The sequence below is a fragment of the Emydura macquarii genome, unplaced genomic scaffold (genome assembly GCF_026122565.2).
Source record: "Emydura macquarii macquarii isolate MOO-44397 ecotype Brisbane River unplaced genomic scaffold, CSIRO-AGI_Emac_v2 contig_3506, whole genome shotgun sequence".
NCBI lineage: Eukaryota > Metazoa > Chordata > Testudines > Chelidae > Emydura > Emydura macquarii.
Genome location: NW_027133643.1, coordinates 9,502,891 through 9,520,318, shown reverse-complemented (window position 1 = coordinate 9,520,318; position 17,428 = coordinate 9,502,891). Strand labels below are relative to the sequence as shown.

Below are 17,428 nucleotides of genomic sequence, written 5' to 3'. Positions count from 1 at the left end.
TTAAACTTCCTGTAGATCAATTTTACTTAAAATTACTGAAAAAAGAACAATATTGTATAAGGATAATTTTAAAACTATAATCTACATCCCAGATTCTGTCAGCTGCTCGAGACACACAGACCCTCATCTACATTCCATGGGGACCGCAGCAAGTTCATTGTGTGTTTATACATTGTCACTAACCTGACTGCTTTGGGATGTTTTCCGTGATGATAACCAAGAACCAGCTCTCAGTCTTCCGATCTCTAGGTGCACAAGCCCTTGAGCACACTTGGAATATAACAAAATATAATATGCGGTATTTAAGCAGGATTACAATATTTCTGCTTTGCTAGACACATTCACATATATTTGTTAAGGACCATAATGTTGAAGAAACCGTAAGGACTTGAAACCTAATACCTAACTTTTTATTTCATTTGTTTTATTTGAACAACATAAAAGGCAGCCAGCCCAGATTCTAGGGGCTTGATACAAAATCTATGGAAATCAATAAGAGTCTTTGCATTGACTTAAATGACCATTGGGTCAGGCCCTAGATGGCCAATCACCAACTACAAACACAGTCCATAAGAAATGAGCAGCAACCCCCTCCCCACCACTACCACCTACCTAACGGAAACCACCACATCAGCAGGAAAAATATTGTAAAACAGAATGAATCTGAATTTAAGATAAATGGATTCCGTTTAATAATATGTCCTCGTATTCTTGCCTGCTGATTCCTAGATGGGCCAAATCCTCACCCTCATGCAAGGCCTGAATAAGAGAGCTTTGCACAGGGAACCTTCATGGGATCTAGAGGACAGAGTCCTCTCCCTTCAATACAATTTCAGCAGACGACAGAGGTAGCAGGCAATAATATTCCCTATGGCCAAAAATAGCATCCACAGGCTTCTGTTCCCTCCAACTCCAACAGGGGCATTTTCTCCTTGGCCCATCCACAATGCCCTTTTCCACAGTCCCATGGAGAGAGTTGCTGCATGTGTAGCACAGGAGGGGGCAGAGTCTCCTTGAGCAGGCTTGTCCATGACCTGAATGTATTTCTGGCCAGGATTTGACCCAAGTACTTCAGGGCAACAGCACCAACATGTGAGGAAAAGCCAGGGCTAGAACAAATTTACATTGCAATTCTATGGCTGCTAGGTCTGTGCAAGCAAAACCAAAAGCATCTCATTTCAGTTCAGTTCCACAATATTATATGCCTCTCATCTTTCCTAACATTTTTCCATTGCTTTGAAATAAATGGTTACATTCTCAAATAAATGCCTAAGGTAATATCTGTATCTTCATTTTGCCACTATGTACTACATAAATATATATGTAGAGCTAAAACTAAATGAATCTCCCAATGTAATTTCCCCATCAAATTCCCTATCTGTCTCGATAATCAGTTTCAAGTTGTCCTGGCTATGTATAAATAGCACTCCATTATAACTACCTTGCGCACTGTCAGTAACTGCAGTTTCAAATCTAAGAATGTATTATGTACTCACCTTGAGGATAGTGGCAACCATCTCTTGTGAGGCATTTCTCATATCCTCTCCATTAACAGACAAGATCTGATCTCCTTGTATTAATCTCCCATCCAGGTCTGCAGCTCCTCCTTTAACTATGTCAGAGACAAACACGCCACTTCCATTTCTAACAATACAAGAAGCATATGGCTAATTACACAATCCAATAGTCTCTGTGAGTGCAATTCAGATTCCGTGCATTTAAGAGACATTAAAAGAAACTTGGTAGCTGAGAAACTAATTTTAAACTACATCTGACCTTCTGAGGCGATTGTAAGATACAGATTTAAAACTCATTAAAATAGCAAACCGTACACTATTTCCCTTTCCCCTTGTGCTATTAGTTCTGGTGCGTACAATCTGTTCAGATAAGAAAAGCATATGCTACTGTACTATAAAAATACTGCCCAGAAACTAAGGAACAATCTGCTAAGGCTAGAGTTGGACTTTCTCTTGGTATGCCCGGTAAGAAGTGGCTTCACTATAGATTATCTTTTTCCTCACACAGGGCCAAATCGTCTCGTCTCTGCAGTCCTGGAGGGCGCCAGAGAAGAGCACTGCATGGAGATTTTTGTAGCTTGCACGTGAATTTGTGCAGAGTGGGCAGCACAGATCCCAGCTCTGTGAGACTTCTCATATACCTGGACAGTGAGGCTTGCAAGAGTAGGGTAGAGGTGGGTTAAAGCATGAAGAGGACAGGACCAGTGGATCCACCAGCCACAGAACAAGGGAGAATTCATTCTTCAATCCCTGAAGAACCGCCCAGTACTTAGTCCAGCTGCTTCAGCTTGGTGCAGGGAGGAAGTGTGGGAAGCAAAGAGCCAAAGAGAGGAGAATACTAACCTCCACTTAAAGTTTATAGTACCTTTTATCCTGAAGGATCCTAAGTGCCTCACAAACAAAATGATATATAACAATACTAACCATACACAGGGATAATTTAATCTATCAAAGAAATTCAGCTAGCTCTGGGTGGGGAACACAATCACCACAGGAGCACGTAGTAATAGTCTAACATGGAGGCAGTTGTGGGGAGGGCTGGAGAACACCATATCTAACGGTAGGGTAATTTATATAAGCAGAATTAAATTACCCATATCTGAATCTGCTCACAACACCACAGTTAAACATCTCCACTCTTGTGAAAGCTGCCATAGAATCTTTACTGACCGTAAGCAGTTGGGATAATTACATGATGATTTTTTTTGGGGGGGGAGGGGGGGAGAGGGGGGCAATAAGAAACAGCAGTTGTGTGATTTTATACACCAAAACTAATCAATGACTTTGCTTGTGCCGCCCTGTAAGTTTTCTCTAGCAATCAAATATACATTTAATATACCACAGCTTTAGTACAAACAACTTTAACAGAAATGTTTTACGAAGAGATTAGTAAAAAGCCACGTTTTACTTAAGCAGCTGTTATCAACTGCTCTTTCTGACTCCACTTTGTATTCTTACTACAATCATTAACTGATTAATTCTCAAAACACTTCCAGGCAGTAAGCAGCAGTACTATCCATATTTTTAAGATAGGAAAGCTAAGCCAGGCAGGCTAGGACTTGCCAGCAGTCACAGGCACAGTCAGAGCTGGGAATAAAACACAAGAGCGATTAACTCCCAGTCCTGTGCTGGGTAGATCATACCCTTCCCAAATTGATATTCTTATTATCATGCTATGCTACAAATGGCCAAACGCTAAGGGAAACAACAAATAGCCTTGGGAATAGTATTTTTACATTACACACATGCAACTGTTATTTCTAGAGGCGTCTAAATCAAACATCCAAATCCGAAAACTCCATTGGAGAAGTTCAGATCCCGACTTCTATGGCTTGAGCCGTTCTGTTTATATTTCACTTTCTATATAATGGCCACACTTGTTCGTATGGCAAAATAAATTCTCACTTGGAATGCAGTTGTGATAAAACAAAACAAAACAAAAAACAAAACAGACACTCTTACCGTTTTCCAACAATGCTTAGGCCTAGTCCTCGGCCTGTTTTCTTTTGTAGATCTACATAGAAAATCTCCAGATTCTCTTCATCTTTATAATGAGCTTCATCTCTATAAACAACCAGTTGCACCTTCTGAGGTGTCTGTCTCAAGGCTGTGATAGCTTCTTCGTGACTAGCATTTCTCAAATCAAGGCCATTAACCTGGAATAATCATCAAACAGTTATTTTTCCTGATTACAGTTATGTTATTTTCATCCCCTACAGTATCTGAGCCCCTCACAATCATTACTGGATTTATCCCTGTTTAACACCACTGTATGGCAGGGAAGTATTCTTACCCCATTTTACAGAGAGGGAAAGTGAGGCACAGAGCAACTGAGTGACTTGCCCAAAGTCATGCAGGAAGTCTGTGGCAGAGACAGGAACTGGACCCAGATTGCCTGGGTCCCAATCCAGTGCCTTAACCACAACACAATCCATCTATCTACTGTATATTAGCCATTCTTACATTACCCTATGGTTTACCAGTTTGATATGGTTGATTATTAACCTGGTATATTTCAGTTATGACAATGCTGTTTTTAAAGTAGTGTACAGCAAGCCAAGGTATTCCTTTCTTTGAAAATATGGATGCAATAACATTGTAAAGAGTAAACTGGCAGAATTAATGCAGAATCATTCCCAATGTCATCTAAAACCTTTTCAGTAGGTTCTAACTTGGGGTTTGATTCCTCAGTCCTTACGCAGGCAAAATTCCTATTGACTAAAATTGAGAGCAAGATATGTGGTATTTAGTATTTGCAGATCTCTCTCCATTGCAGAGACAAATGGAGATGAATAGAGAAGCCAGCTAGTGAAAAGCAAGGGAAAAATCTAATAGACGTTTTAGTTTATCACCTCTTGCGTTGAGTGGAGGTGACTGGTACAGGCCACTGTGGGAAAACTCTCACTTGCAAATCTTCATAGACACCCCCCAAAAAAAACCACCACTACCACAAACTTCAGGTCTAAATTTTCAAGCGTGGTTGCCTAGACATTCCAACTTAGTGGCCTGATCTTCTGAAGTGCTGAGCACCCAACATTTTCTGATGACCAACACTTTTAAAAAATATTAAGCTACCAAATACAGTGCCAAGCTTCATACACCCCACTGTGAGCTTTTCTATAATGCCTTGTACTGGTCACCTCAACTTGAAGTGAGATGTACTCTTTATAACTCTGTCCTGGCCTCTCCTGATCAGAAAGCTGTCAATTGGTGGCTTTGTAGCATTCACTCTTGTCTAATGAACAATGGGGAGAGACAACCAAACTCAATTCACTTACACCCATAAAGCTACTTCCACTCCCAGTATCAGAGGTGAAAGCAAAGATACAGGAACAATCTGTATAGTGGGGGTTCTGAGAGCCATTGAACCAAACTGTAAAACCTGTAGATGATGGAAACCACTTCAAGCCAGGAGCACCACTAGTTCCAGCACCTGTGAAGTGTTATCTTTCTCCTCTGCACTTTAAACATTGTTGTTGTTTTTTGTTTTTCTGGTATGAATGCTTAGATTCCCCCTCCCCAACTTCCCAATGCTGAAGAACAGAAAAAATAAGGAAGACATTAAGTGCTGGCTGGAAACCAGATCTTCTCCTCTGTGATAAGAAGCATTATTTTCTTAATTCTCATTAGTAGAGTCACTATTTTAAAATTTATCTTAAACTTACAGAAAAGTTAGAAAGTGACAATATCTTCGCTTAAGTGGTTGCTGTTAGATGATTATTTTGCTTTGTTCCAATAGATGGCACACAAGACCACTACAGAAGCTCTCCATTAAGCTTCTCGACCTAATCCAAAAGCATTCTAGGTTAATAAATTCAGATAGAGCTTGAATGGTGCAATAGGTCTGAGCAAATTCAGAAGTTTCAAAAAGTACTGTAATTTGAAACTCTGATTCCAGATCTAGCCAAACCTAGCATCTGTATCTCTTCTATATCCTTTAAGTAGGCTTGACAGAATTCAATTTTTATTTTTTTTATAATTTCAATGGATATCAATGTTTATTTGTAAACATTTTTTTAAATTTTCACAGTTGCACAAAACTATGGAGCGTGTCAGAAAGAGAGCGAATAATTATTTAATGACAGTAGACCGAGATTCAAAGAATAAAAGCTTTATACATGTTAATACACGAATTGTCAACATCACATGTCCAAAAAACCACAGTAAATATCCTTAAATCAATAAATTCTCAAGCAGCAATTTTCTTACTTTCCTATCTGTAAATATTGATTACCATTTATGGAAATAATGTTTCATCAGTTTGTGTGTGTATGGTGAAATCGACATTTACTGAGAAAAATCTAATTGTTCCAAGCCCATTTAAAGCCATCTTCAGAATATCTGCTCTGTATATTCATTTACTTGTCTGTATTAAAAATATGCTAGTGTGCCAAAATTCAAAGGTTTAATAGGGAAGATGAAACAGTAATTGCATAATGTAATACTAACCCACAAATATGGTACTGTATATTGTATAAGTTACTATGTAGGGAAAAAAGTCAGTTCTTTGTACTCTTAATCATAAAGGTTAAGATACTGTCATGGTTTTTTTAGTAAAAGTCAGGGGCATGTCACAGGCAATAAATCTGTCCCTAACTTTTACTAAAAATAACTGACAAAATGGGACTGATGGGGGGATGAGAGCCCGAGTTCTGCTGCGGGAGAGGAATGGAGGGATGAGATGGGATCCAGTATCCGCCACCAAGGGCCACTTGGAGCTGCAGGGGGCCTCCTCACTGTCTGTGGAGCTTGGAGCTCTGGGTCTCCATCATCTCCCACAGCAGCGTGGAGCTCTGGGCCCCCCATGACAGCTGAAAACTGCAGGGCCCCTGTTACCGGCTGCACCCCGCCTGCAGCAGCTTGGAGCTCCAGGGATCTCGCCAGCTGACAGGTCCAGCCCTGCTACCTGGAGCTGAAGCGGAAAATGTCATGGAGGTATCTGGAAGTCACAGAATCAGTGACTTCTGTGATATAATCTTATTTTTACTAATCATATAAAGCCATAGCCACATATTAATCACAAAATATACTAAATTACATTAATTCTACATACATTTATGTATTTGTTATATATTACTATATTTTTCTTTAGGCTGTGTCCAACACATTTAATTAGGCTTAAATGAACTCAGCATTGTTGTACGCTTGGCCTCTTTAGGGCAGCTTTAAAGATTACAATTGATACAAATATTATGACACACAAACATTTGCTCCTTCCTGTATAGTCACTGAAGAATTCATTAACCACCTCCATTTTTATCACATGGTTAATAATCACATGTTGTTAACAAAAAGTTGTTTATAAAATGAAAAGAAATTATAGCCTTAACACTCAAAAAAAATATTTTCTGTTCAAGAGTTGTACAAACAACTCCTCAAGAGCCCCTCATTATTTTTCTACCCCTTGCACCACAGCAAAATGGGTGTGCTGGGAACGTGTCCTGATCTGACACTGAAACCAGCTGTACTAGAACCACCAGAGCCTGACTCAAGTCTAATCTGCAGTCAACAACATCCCTCTCGACCTGCTTCTCTCTAGATTTCCATATATTTGAATTTCCAGTTGTCTCTGAGAATTATGGTGTCAGTCTTTTTGTTATATTAAGTTACAAATAAAAATGTTATGGTGAGCATGAGCATTTAAAACAAGCAGTCAATCAAAATGCTCTAATTAAAGGAACAAAATACAAGCCTAAAGGTTTTACATCACAGACTAAGCTCCATAGATCAGTCTGCATGAATAGTTTGGAATGACTCTGCAGTCACCCACTTATTTGCACAGTATTTTGCAATGCTCAGCTTTTATGCCCATGTATAGTTACAGACAAGCAGTTAGATAATACATTAAAAAACAAACCAACCATAAAACACTCCACTGTTCTCAGTATAATGCTTTAAAAGGCTTTCTGGGTTCTAGATAAACATCAAGCTGATAAAAAAGGGTAATAAAATGGTACACCTTTATAATTATGCTGATTATTGATTAAACATATACACTGATAAATAATCTGTTGAAGATGTTATACTAATGCTGGACAGAATTTCAATGACATGCACTACACATATATTGAGGAACATAAAAGCATAACAAAGGTACTAAAAGGTTACACTATAATAGTACAGGCTTCTAAATAAAAGATTAAACGGATGGATGAGTCTTAACTATTGCACATTTGTACACGACATTGGAATGATGTAATTAAAAAACTATCTTGCCTGATTTTATATATTCTCAATCTGTAACTGTGGTTTATAGCAGAATATAGCATATAGAATATAGCATATAGAAATATGATATCCTGGGATTTTCTTATTGGTTAAAAAAGCTTCATGAACATAATGAAGACACCCGTTACACCACAAGTATCAGAATCTACTAAATGGCTAGAGAAGTGCTCCAAAGAAACCCATTTTGAATTAAATATAAAGCTATTTAACTAGGCTTCATAATTCATTTACCTCAAGAATTTGATCGCCAGCCCAGAGTCGGCCATCTCTAGCTGCTGCCCCTTCTTCATAAACTTCATGTATAACGATAGCATCCTGTATAAACAAAATTCTCTGCATTAATTCTCATCCATTGCAAAAGTTTCTTAAAATGGATAGTTACTGATCCGTATCACACAGCAGATAATTGAATACCGCTAAATTCAAAGGACACAGCATTCCATGTTGATGTGAAGATAAGTAAGGCTTTGCTACAGGGTTTTAATACGTGGGGGTAAGAAAATTATTACACCCATTCATCAGCTGTCATCTACATTTTGATTAAAAATATTTTGCTCACCACTTCAGAGTAGTACTTCTTACTAGGCTTCTATCATTTTTATTCATTGGCGTCAGCAATATATGAACTGTACATGAACTGGTGCATTAATATCATTTACTTTTTATGACATAATTTAAAACCAGACTCTTCAGAGTTATGAGTATTTTTAAGGGTTTGGCAGAAATGCTCAGCATTAGGCCGGAATTGGATGCCTTGTGGTTATGAGTTGGTTAGATCCACAAGAAATAAAATCCAGAAGAAATGAACAATGGTAAATATTAGTTTATTACTGAGGTTGGAAACTGGTGACTGTGGGAGATGTAGTTCAGGGAAGGTCCCACTGATATAATCTTATTGCCAGCAGTAGATGTCCTCAAAGAAAAAGCATTACAAAGAGTATGTTCTCATTTGCTACTGCTTTCTTTCTGCATTGTTTCCTCCTACCACCAATACACAGGCAAATACCCCATTGCGATATTTCTTAAGCTGCAGTTCTGACAACTAGCCACATCATCAAAAAGATATGCCAAAGTATAGTATATATATAACTTTGCTTCTTTCCTTGTCCTCTCCAAATACTGAAACAGAAAGAATTATCAGCCGCAACAATGCAGCTGATAATCATGTGCAGTGATCTCAGATACATGGGTATCAGATATGCAGCATCTCTCAAGTAGATGATGCCTACAAAAATGTTATAGTTTCAGAGTCCCTTCACCAGTCCAACATCTTATAAACAAACAGTGTTTCTCCAGGCTTTGTAGCAAAAGGCTCTAGGGTAGCAAAGTGCAGGCTCTGCTTTATAATCCCTTCCTGTCTGTATATAAGCAGGAAACAGCTGCTGTTGGTAAAATATAAAGTGTGTTCATGTTTTAAAAATATTTTTAGATGCTGCATAACTATGTCACTCTTCACAAGGTTACATGACAAGAGGAAAGTAACTTTGTATGGTACTTTATTGGCACACATGGTGTAACCTGAACAGATGGAAAAAAATATCAAATGCCCTAAAGTTAATCCTGTGATAAAGAAAATGTTCAGACGCTTCCTCCATTTTAGTCCCACTACTGCTTGCTTTAATGATGTAGACTTGTATTTACAACTACTCTGCTCTTATTGAAGCACAGCATCATTATCAGACTCTGTTCTCTGATAAAGTATACATCATTTATCCACAGCAAAGCTGGAGGGGTTTTTATCACAAATGGATTATAGCTGATATAAGTATTCCTGATGCAAAAAAAAAAAAAAAAAGATTTCATTCTGCACAAAGGAAGGCAAAATATTATGAGCTATGTAATCAAAGTGACAGAGATCATTAAGAAATAAAAAAACAGATCAATTTAAGGAACAATTCCAGTGGTAACTGCAGGGTTTTGTAGAAATAATTTAAGCAAGCGATCACCAAAGGAACTAAGTGGAAACAAGTTCATTTACATTTCGGCAGTCAATGCCTCAAAACCCTTTGGTAGACCAATGTCACTCTTTTCTCTCCAGGTTTTACATCTTCTTAAAAAAAAAACCCAATATCAAATGTGATGCTAAAGAGCTGGTGTTGGGGCTCTTCATCTCGCTGAAGCTTGTGGGATGATGCTGACAAACATATTCTAATCTGAAGTTGGTCCTGGGTATCAGCAATGAGTTCTGGGTAGGGTCTCAGAAAAGTCTAGTGAAGGCCCTTGTCCCTTTAAGAATTAGCTCTGGTCCAAAGTTTCTCATCTATAGGTTTCAGAGTACTTTGCAAAGGAAGGTAAATATCAGTATGGAAACTTTACTGGTGAAATACGTGCCTCAAGTCACATAGCAGGAGCTGGCTGAGCCAGGAATAGAACACAGGCCTACTGAGGTTCAGCCCAGTGCCTTATCTATCAGACCATGCAACCTCTGAGCAGTTTGCTTTATCTACACAGGGAAGAATACTCTTCTCTGATTCCCTCATCTGCCCCTCTCATAACTCAGCATGTCCCAAAGCCAACCACAATCTTAATCACATATCAACAAAAATCATAACAGATGCAAACTGACGCACTGGGGCAATAGAATCAAGAAAATGTATGCAAGGTTTGAGAAGAGTATAGTGCTACACATTTCCATCAGTTCTACTTGGAATTGCTGATTTAGCACATGGCATATTCAGCAAGGCACACGATGTGAGGAAAACTCAGCAGAGTCTTGTGAGTCTGCAGGATGCAACAGCAGGCTCATTTTTAGAGCTGGTTGGGAATTTTTCAAAGAACCTTTTTTTAAAAAAAAATAAGAAAATGCCTATTTTCAGGGAAGGTTAGTTCAGACATTCTGTTTAATAATTTTTTTTAGAAGGTCAAAATCAAAATGAATTACTTGAACTGAAGGGTTTTTGTTGTTGCTGCTGCTCTTGCTATTTTGAGATTTTCAATTCATGAAAAATTTTCAAGATTTTGACTTTCTGTCCTGGATTTAAGACAGAAATTTTTTTCAATATATCAAAAATTCTCCTGGGATGGGAAAATCATTTCCCACCCAACTCTATATTCAGACATGGAGTAGCAATATGAAGAAGGTGTACAGCAGATACACAGCACAAGATATGCAGTCTGGGCAGGGAAATTAAACTCAAGAGTTCTGAATACAATTTCTCCTGTTATTGTGCAATAGCACACGAGTGCAAGAAGCCCTCTGGGTACAAAAGAAGCTACAAGACAAGGATCAAGATGGGGTGCAGTGCAGGTATCAGTGAGCAGCAGGTCCAGAAAACAAGAGAGGAAGATGGAAGGCAGAGGACGGCAGGGTACAGAGGGAAGCTAACTCTCAGTAAAGTTGCCCAGAGAGCAGTGGTAGTGGATAAGTGTGGCCATGATAGTATTATTTCTATTGCAATAGCACTCACAATCCTAATCAATGCTAGGCATTGGACAAACACACAGATAGACACTCTTTGTACCTGGAGAGTTTAAGAAAGGATTGCAGTACTGGAGATAAATGTGTAATGATGGGGAAGAAACAATTAAACAGCCAAAACATGAGGGACCAAAGATACCTGCAAGGAAATATCAGATACATACACAACCACACACATACACAGCAGTACTATTTCAGGTTAGTCTTGCTTTGAGTCGGGGGTTGAATTAGATGATCTTTCGAGGTCCCTTCCAACTCTAATTTTCTATGATTTGAAGGGGTTTGCTCTCCACATTTATGACAGTATAACAACATTAAATGCACAAGTGCTGCAGGTTCACCCACTTGCATCCAGGCCTAACCCACTCATTTCCTGCATTGCATCTCTGTTAGTGTCATGATCTTCTGACTGAGATGGGGGCACTGTGTGTTGTCATTTGACTCCAACATTCAGGCATTTCTCTGCATGCCAGTTTTAGATTAATTAATTTTTGGCTTTTATGGATCAATTGCACAGGAACAGTACTTGTTTGAAACTATAATCTTGAAAAAATTCAGTTTCTTTATAGGTTATTCCCCAGTGATTCTAGAGTGAAGTACTTTCTAATTTTAGCAATTTTTATAAGTGGATGGTAGTACTGCCTGTAGTTTAGTTTGCCTAAGAATTTCCATTGTATGACCCTGTTTTCAATTCCTTTTATGTGGGTTTTTTTGTGTGTGTAAAAAAATCTAAGGGCAGCATTCACAGCTCCTCCAAAAACCAGCTAGTCAAGTCAGAGTTACCAATCTTCCCTAATATATTGCATTATCTTTTAGTACATAAACTCCAGATACCTAAAAACACCACTAATGTCATCCTCTTTCCTGCAGGCTTGCATTCAGGAAATTCAGCATTCAGGAAATGTCAATAACTATCAGCCTGAATCACATACATTAATTATTTGAGAAAGCAGTTGGTTCTCCATTAAACTGGTGTCCTTGCACATGTTAGAAATCTAAGTGGCTACAGTCACAATTTATACTGCAATAAAAAGAACACTGTTGTCATTTCTACACTTACTCTGATAAAGAACATTTCTAGCATTTAAAAATATGCATTTGACTTGCCAAAGATTTAATTTTCTTAAAGAGTCTTTGTAGGATGATTTTCATCAGAATTGTCAAGTAGATTCAAAACAATTTGAACCAATGGATCCTGATTGCACGGTCAAGATTTTAAAACAGCACAAAGCAAGGACATGAGACACAGAACCATACTTAACTTACAATTCTAAACAAACAATAATCTTTTCTCCCTATTGTTTCTGGGCTTGGTCCAAAGTATATTGAACTCTATGAGAGTCTTCCATTGACTTCAATGGACTTTGAATCAGGCCTTATCTGCATAGGCTATTGTGTTATAGTGTTATGACCATAAATGTAAAATTATCAAAAAACATTTAAGTTGCAGTTAGGGATTCTTAGTGGCAGTCTTATAGCTAATATTTAGAAAGTGGCTTAAATAGTCTATGCATGCTATATAGGTGTCTTATGTACTGTCTTGGTCTTGTGCACTATCCGATTCTAGCCATTCTAACTGAATGGCAATCTGTAATGAGCCCATCGACGTGCAAACAAAGATATCATGGATATCAACTATACCACACATCTTGGGGTCCCAAGGACTATGGCTATTGAAACAAAAACCACATCTACCAAAGAAGAATGTCTACCAAGGGAAAATGCCAAATTGCTCTTAGTCAGAGCTTTAAATTGCTGAAGACCCGCCATCCAAAGGCAGTATACTTCAGCACTTGTGCACAGCATGCTCAGTACTAACACCTCCTTGAAAACATTTTGAAAAGTAAAAAAAAAATCAGAAAATATATCAGGGAAAAGATTCTTTAAAGTAAGCTATCTATCTGTTTTGCTACATAATATACACTGCCTTTTTTGGGGGGGGGGGTGGGGGGAGAGGGGAACGACAAAAATGTGCTAGAAACTAGATGCTTTAATCATTGTGTATTTTGACAATGCATGCTCCATTAATCTGGAAACACCATAAAAATCAGGAAGAAAAGTACTATTTAATAGCTCTCATGTGTGATAGAAGGGTCCAGTGCATATGCCAGGATACACAAACGGACGTGCTACATGTTAAACAAGAAATTTTCAGACCTCTGCAATTTCAAAGATCCATATTTATGGACTCAGGAGTAAAAGGTGATGGGAATATCTTGAAGCCAAAGAGAAATTACAGCAAGACAATGGTTACTTACTTTACAGTAATTGTGGCTCTTCAAGATGTTTTGTTCACAGATTTGACCCTTAGTTCACATGCACTCTATGTGCACAAGATCAGATTCTTTTTGGCCAATGGTGTCCATTGGGACTACACCAGTGCCTAGGATGCCAGCTTGCCCACTCTATCTAAGGCATACAGGATCAATGGGCCCAACCACCTCAGTTCTTTCTCCAGTGCAGAATCCCATAGGAATAGGACTCCATAGTGCTGGGGGAAGAGTTGTGGACTCTGATCTTCTTGAAGAAGCACAGTAGATAAGTAACCATTCCATCTTCTTTCAGTGATTGTCCACACAGATTCCACTCTTGATGACTAAAAAGTGGTTGTTTATTTGCTTGAACATGGGTAAGAGGAAGTCCTACTTGAATAGTGACTGCAGGACAGCACTGCCAAAATTGGCATCTGATCTGGAAGCCTATATGAGGGAATAGCGAGAGGTAAAATGTGTGGTTTGAGCTCCACACAGTTGCGCTACATATCTCAGGTATGGAAATACTCCCCGAACAGGGGGCTGCCTGAGCTCTAATATGGCATTTGGGGGAGGAAGGGAGGGGAATCTTTCCTGGCTAGCTCATAGCATTTTCTTATGGAGTCAAAGACCCACCTGCATAATCTCTATGTGGATATAGGATTCCTCTTGATTCTGGCAAAAAGGTCACAAATTGCCTGCATGTATTCTTGGAGGATCTTGTTCTGTCTGGATAGAATGACTATGTTCTTATTACATCGAGTGTGTGAAGCTTTGCTTTACCCGAGAAAAAGTGAGATTTAGGAAAGAAAACCGGGAGGTGAATAGACTGGTTCATGTGGTCAGTGAAGAGAGAACCAATGGTCAGAGATCCCCTACTATCAGGGCCTGTCTAAAAATCACAAATAGCACAGGCATCAGAGAATGAACATAGTTACCCAAATTTTGTCTTACCTGATCTTTCAGAGAAGCTGTGTGACTGTGGGAAGATGGGTGAAATCAACTTCCTATTCAGGAAAAGCATTGATCTGGTGAGCCCTGAGGTTGGAAAATCACAGACAACTGTGGGGAAATTTCACCAGTTGTTCTGACACAAGCCATCTACCAATAGCATATCCCATCAATGGTCGACCTGACTGTACATTTCTGGGTGGAGACCCCAACACTAATTTTTTAGAGCTAATGGCAATTGAGTTAATCCCTCTGCATTATTTCTTTCCTCCTGCAGGCCTACAGCTCAGAAGGACAAGAAGTGGCATTCAGACCAGAAGCCCCCTTCCCAGTGCAAGTTGGCAACAACCAATCAAGAGCTTTGCAAACATCTGGGGGCAACGGGGAAGGGAAAAAACAAATGGAAGGACTGTAAAACTAAAATGCATCCTGCAGATAAATAATAGTTGTCCTTTGAATCCACAGAAAAGAGGAAGTTACCTGGCGCATGCTATAGGTAGATAAGAATGGATCTAGGAGGGAGAGGTGTTTCCAAAGAGAATTACTGCTTGTGGAACCACTAGTTTAAGAAGCACAGCTCGAGGATTATGCAGAAACCTCAATCTGTGTCAAATCCAGGAAATACTGCAAGTAAACTCCCAGGCTCAACTGGCTCAGAGGATCTCCCACTACAAGATATACGGGTTCTGGAGGAGGGAAATAAATGTCTGAAAATATATGATTAATGTTTGACACATTACTTACTGTGTCTCACATTTATAAAGCAACTAATACAGAATTTCTTAACTCAAAGGTTTTTAAAATAAACTAATTCCCAGAGGCTTTCTTAAAGGCAGCATTTTATGTCCTAAAACTTCTTGTTACTTAGTCACAGGTAGGCTTTATTGATAATAAATATGTAATATGGGAGGTGTTCTGCATGAACTGAAGCATTTCTCAAAGGGGAACCATGGATGGTAAACTATACACATGATCATGTGAGCAATCTTTTGTAATATTCACAGTCTTATGAGGAAATAGTTGTATTCTGATTTGGTTAACTGACTGTACTGTTTGCCTAACCCAGAATAACACATTTCAAACAAATTCACTATGCAGTAAAGTATATTACATCCCATAAATATAGCTATTAAAGTTGATAAAGAGGGCAAGACCTTCCAATGACGAGTAGTATTATAGGATTACAGACACATCCACTTGCCCAGGGCAAGTAAAATATCATTAATTGTTTCATTATCATAAATCACCATAGTAAAAGGAGAGAAAGCAGATTTTGTGCCTGACCTTATAAATCTGTCATTACACTTTTACAGGCTGGTTCATGGATAACGGTAGAAGTCAATTGGTTGCATGAAGGGTATCACTGAAGAATTTGGCCCCATATAAAGATTTTTCCAATAATTAAAATAAATCCATATGCTGGTTTCTTGTAGGCAGAGGAAGTTACACCAAATAAACTGTGCTATCTAGAAGTATTTGTTTTCTGAATTCACAGATCTAAATGGAACCCAGAAGACAAAAGTTCAACAACAGCAACCAAAGGCTGATTAATAGCAAAATGCCTACCTTATGTAAGAAGCATATTTAATGTACCATGCTGTATACAGAATCCTTTCCAGGACCAAATGCTTTGCAATTGCTAACATTCACAAAGGATTAACAGATACCCAAAATGCAAAGCCAAAACACTACTGTAATAAAACAGGCAATATAATGTAAAAACGTATTACTTTGTTAACGTAAAAATATTTTACGTTTCACCGTACTGAAAAACTTTTCTATAGAAGGTCAAGAAAAAAATCTGTTTCCCATTTAACTACAAACCCCTGCATGAGATGTTCACTTGCCAAGTTCCATTAAAAAAAGGTTATCCCACAACTTCAATATGAATATAATTTTTCATGCTAAAATACAGATTTATTTTAAGGAAATGGATAATATTTGTATTATATTTTATGGGCCCCTATAGTTACATCTGGTCCATATTTATTCAAATTTTATTCAGCTTGCATAATATTTTTGCTTACAATTATGCTCTCGAAGATCAGAAAAGCTCAAACCTGAAAATTCAATGGCACTATTCATTAACATTCCTTCAGTCTGCAGTCATAGACATTTGCAGACTCTCCTTTGATTTTGAAATAATAAAACTAAGGTAATAAGATGTTTAGTGTAAAAATATATGACGTAAGTAAGAATGATAGAACGCTAGAGCTATGAATCACATGCCAAAGCAAACCAAAGTTTCTGAAAATGTGTACACGCTCATTTTAGAAGGAATAATAAAAACGCGGGACCCTGTACAAAATTTAACTCTCTCACTCTTGGTTTTCGGTTTTTTTAAATTAAATTAAAATTGTGATGGAAAATACACCGGATACAATGCATACCATAGGGTAGATCAGATGTGTGAAAGCCTGAAAGTGTATGAGACACGAAGCCAAATGCCAAGTAGCTTCAGCCACCTGTGAAGCACAGCTATTCCTGAAATCACTTTTTCAGATGTCCTACTGAATTTGTATAGCATTGGTTTAAATTTTGTGGTTGATTTGTGTTCTTGAAAGCAATTGACCTTCTAAAGATAGACACTTCTAGGCAAGATAGCCCTTCTGTCACCTGCACCCTTCTCACAAGAGCTCAGTCAAGCATATGATCTGCAACACTTGCTTATTTTGGCTCCTCTTTGTGATGAGTTGTATGTAATATTTTCTTGTGGGACAATGTTCATTAGGAACTAGGGTGAACCCATCAATCCCATTTTTATGTTATCCGAAAAAAAAACAACGTAGTTCTCCACTATTTCAAGTCAAATGCATTAATGCATCTGACATCAAATTGCCTCCTATTTTATAAATTCAGTGATGAGGCTAACAACCCATAATTAACTCTTTTATATGGACTACCTGCCCAATTTGCAATCTACATTGGCCCATCTGAACCATTTGACACAACTACACAATTAGGTTAGCCTGCACACCAAGGCAAAACTATCCAAAACGCTGAAGAATTTTCTCATTGCTTGAAACATCAAAGGCCCTATCTATTTACAGTTTTCTAGCTGC

General features: G+C 38.3%; 1 protein-coding gene across 1 annotated transcript in view; it reads right to left on the bottom strand.

Annotated features, from left to right (window-relative positions):
- Positions 1-17,428, bottom strand: part of PATJ (PATJ crumbs cell polarity complex component) — a 204,809-nt gene that overhangs the window by 24,388 nt on the left and 162,993 nt on the right. Inside the window, exons 36-39 of the mRNA XM_067535623.1 lie at positions 7,977-8,060; positions 3,480-3,673; positions 1,497-1,644; positions 184-270 (exon numbers count right to left, since the gene is read on the bottom strand). Coding sequence (XP_067391724.1) covers positions 184-270; positions 1,497-1,644; positions 3,480-3,673; positions 7,977-8,060 — 513 coding nt within the window. The remainder of the gene's footprint in view (positions 1-183; positions 271-1,496; positions 1,645-3,479; positions 3,674-7,976; positions 8,061-17,428) is intronic.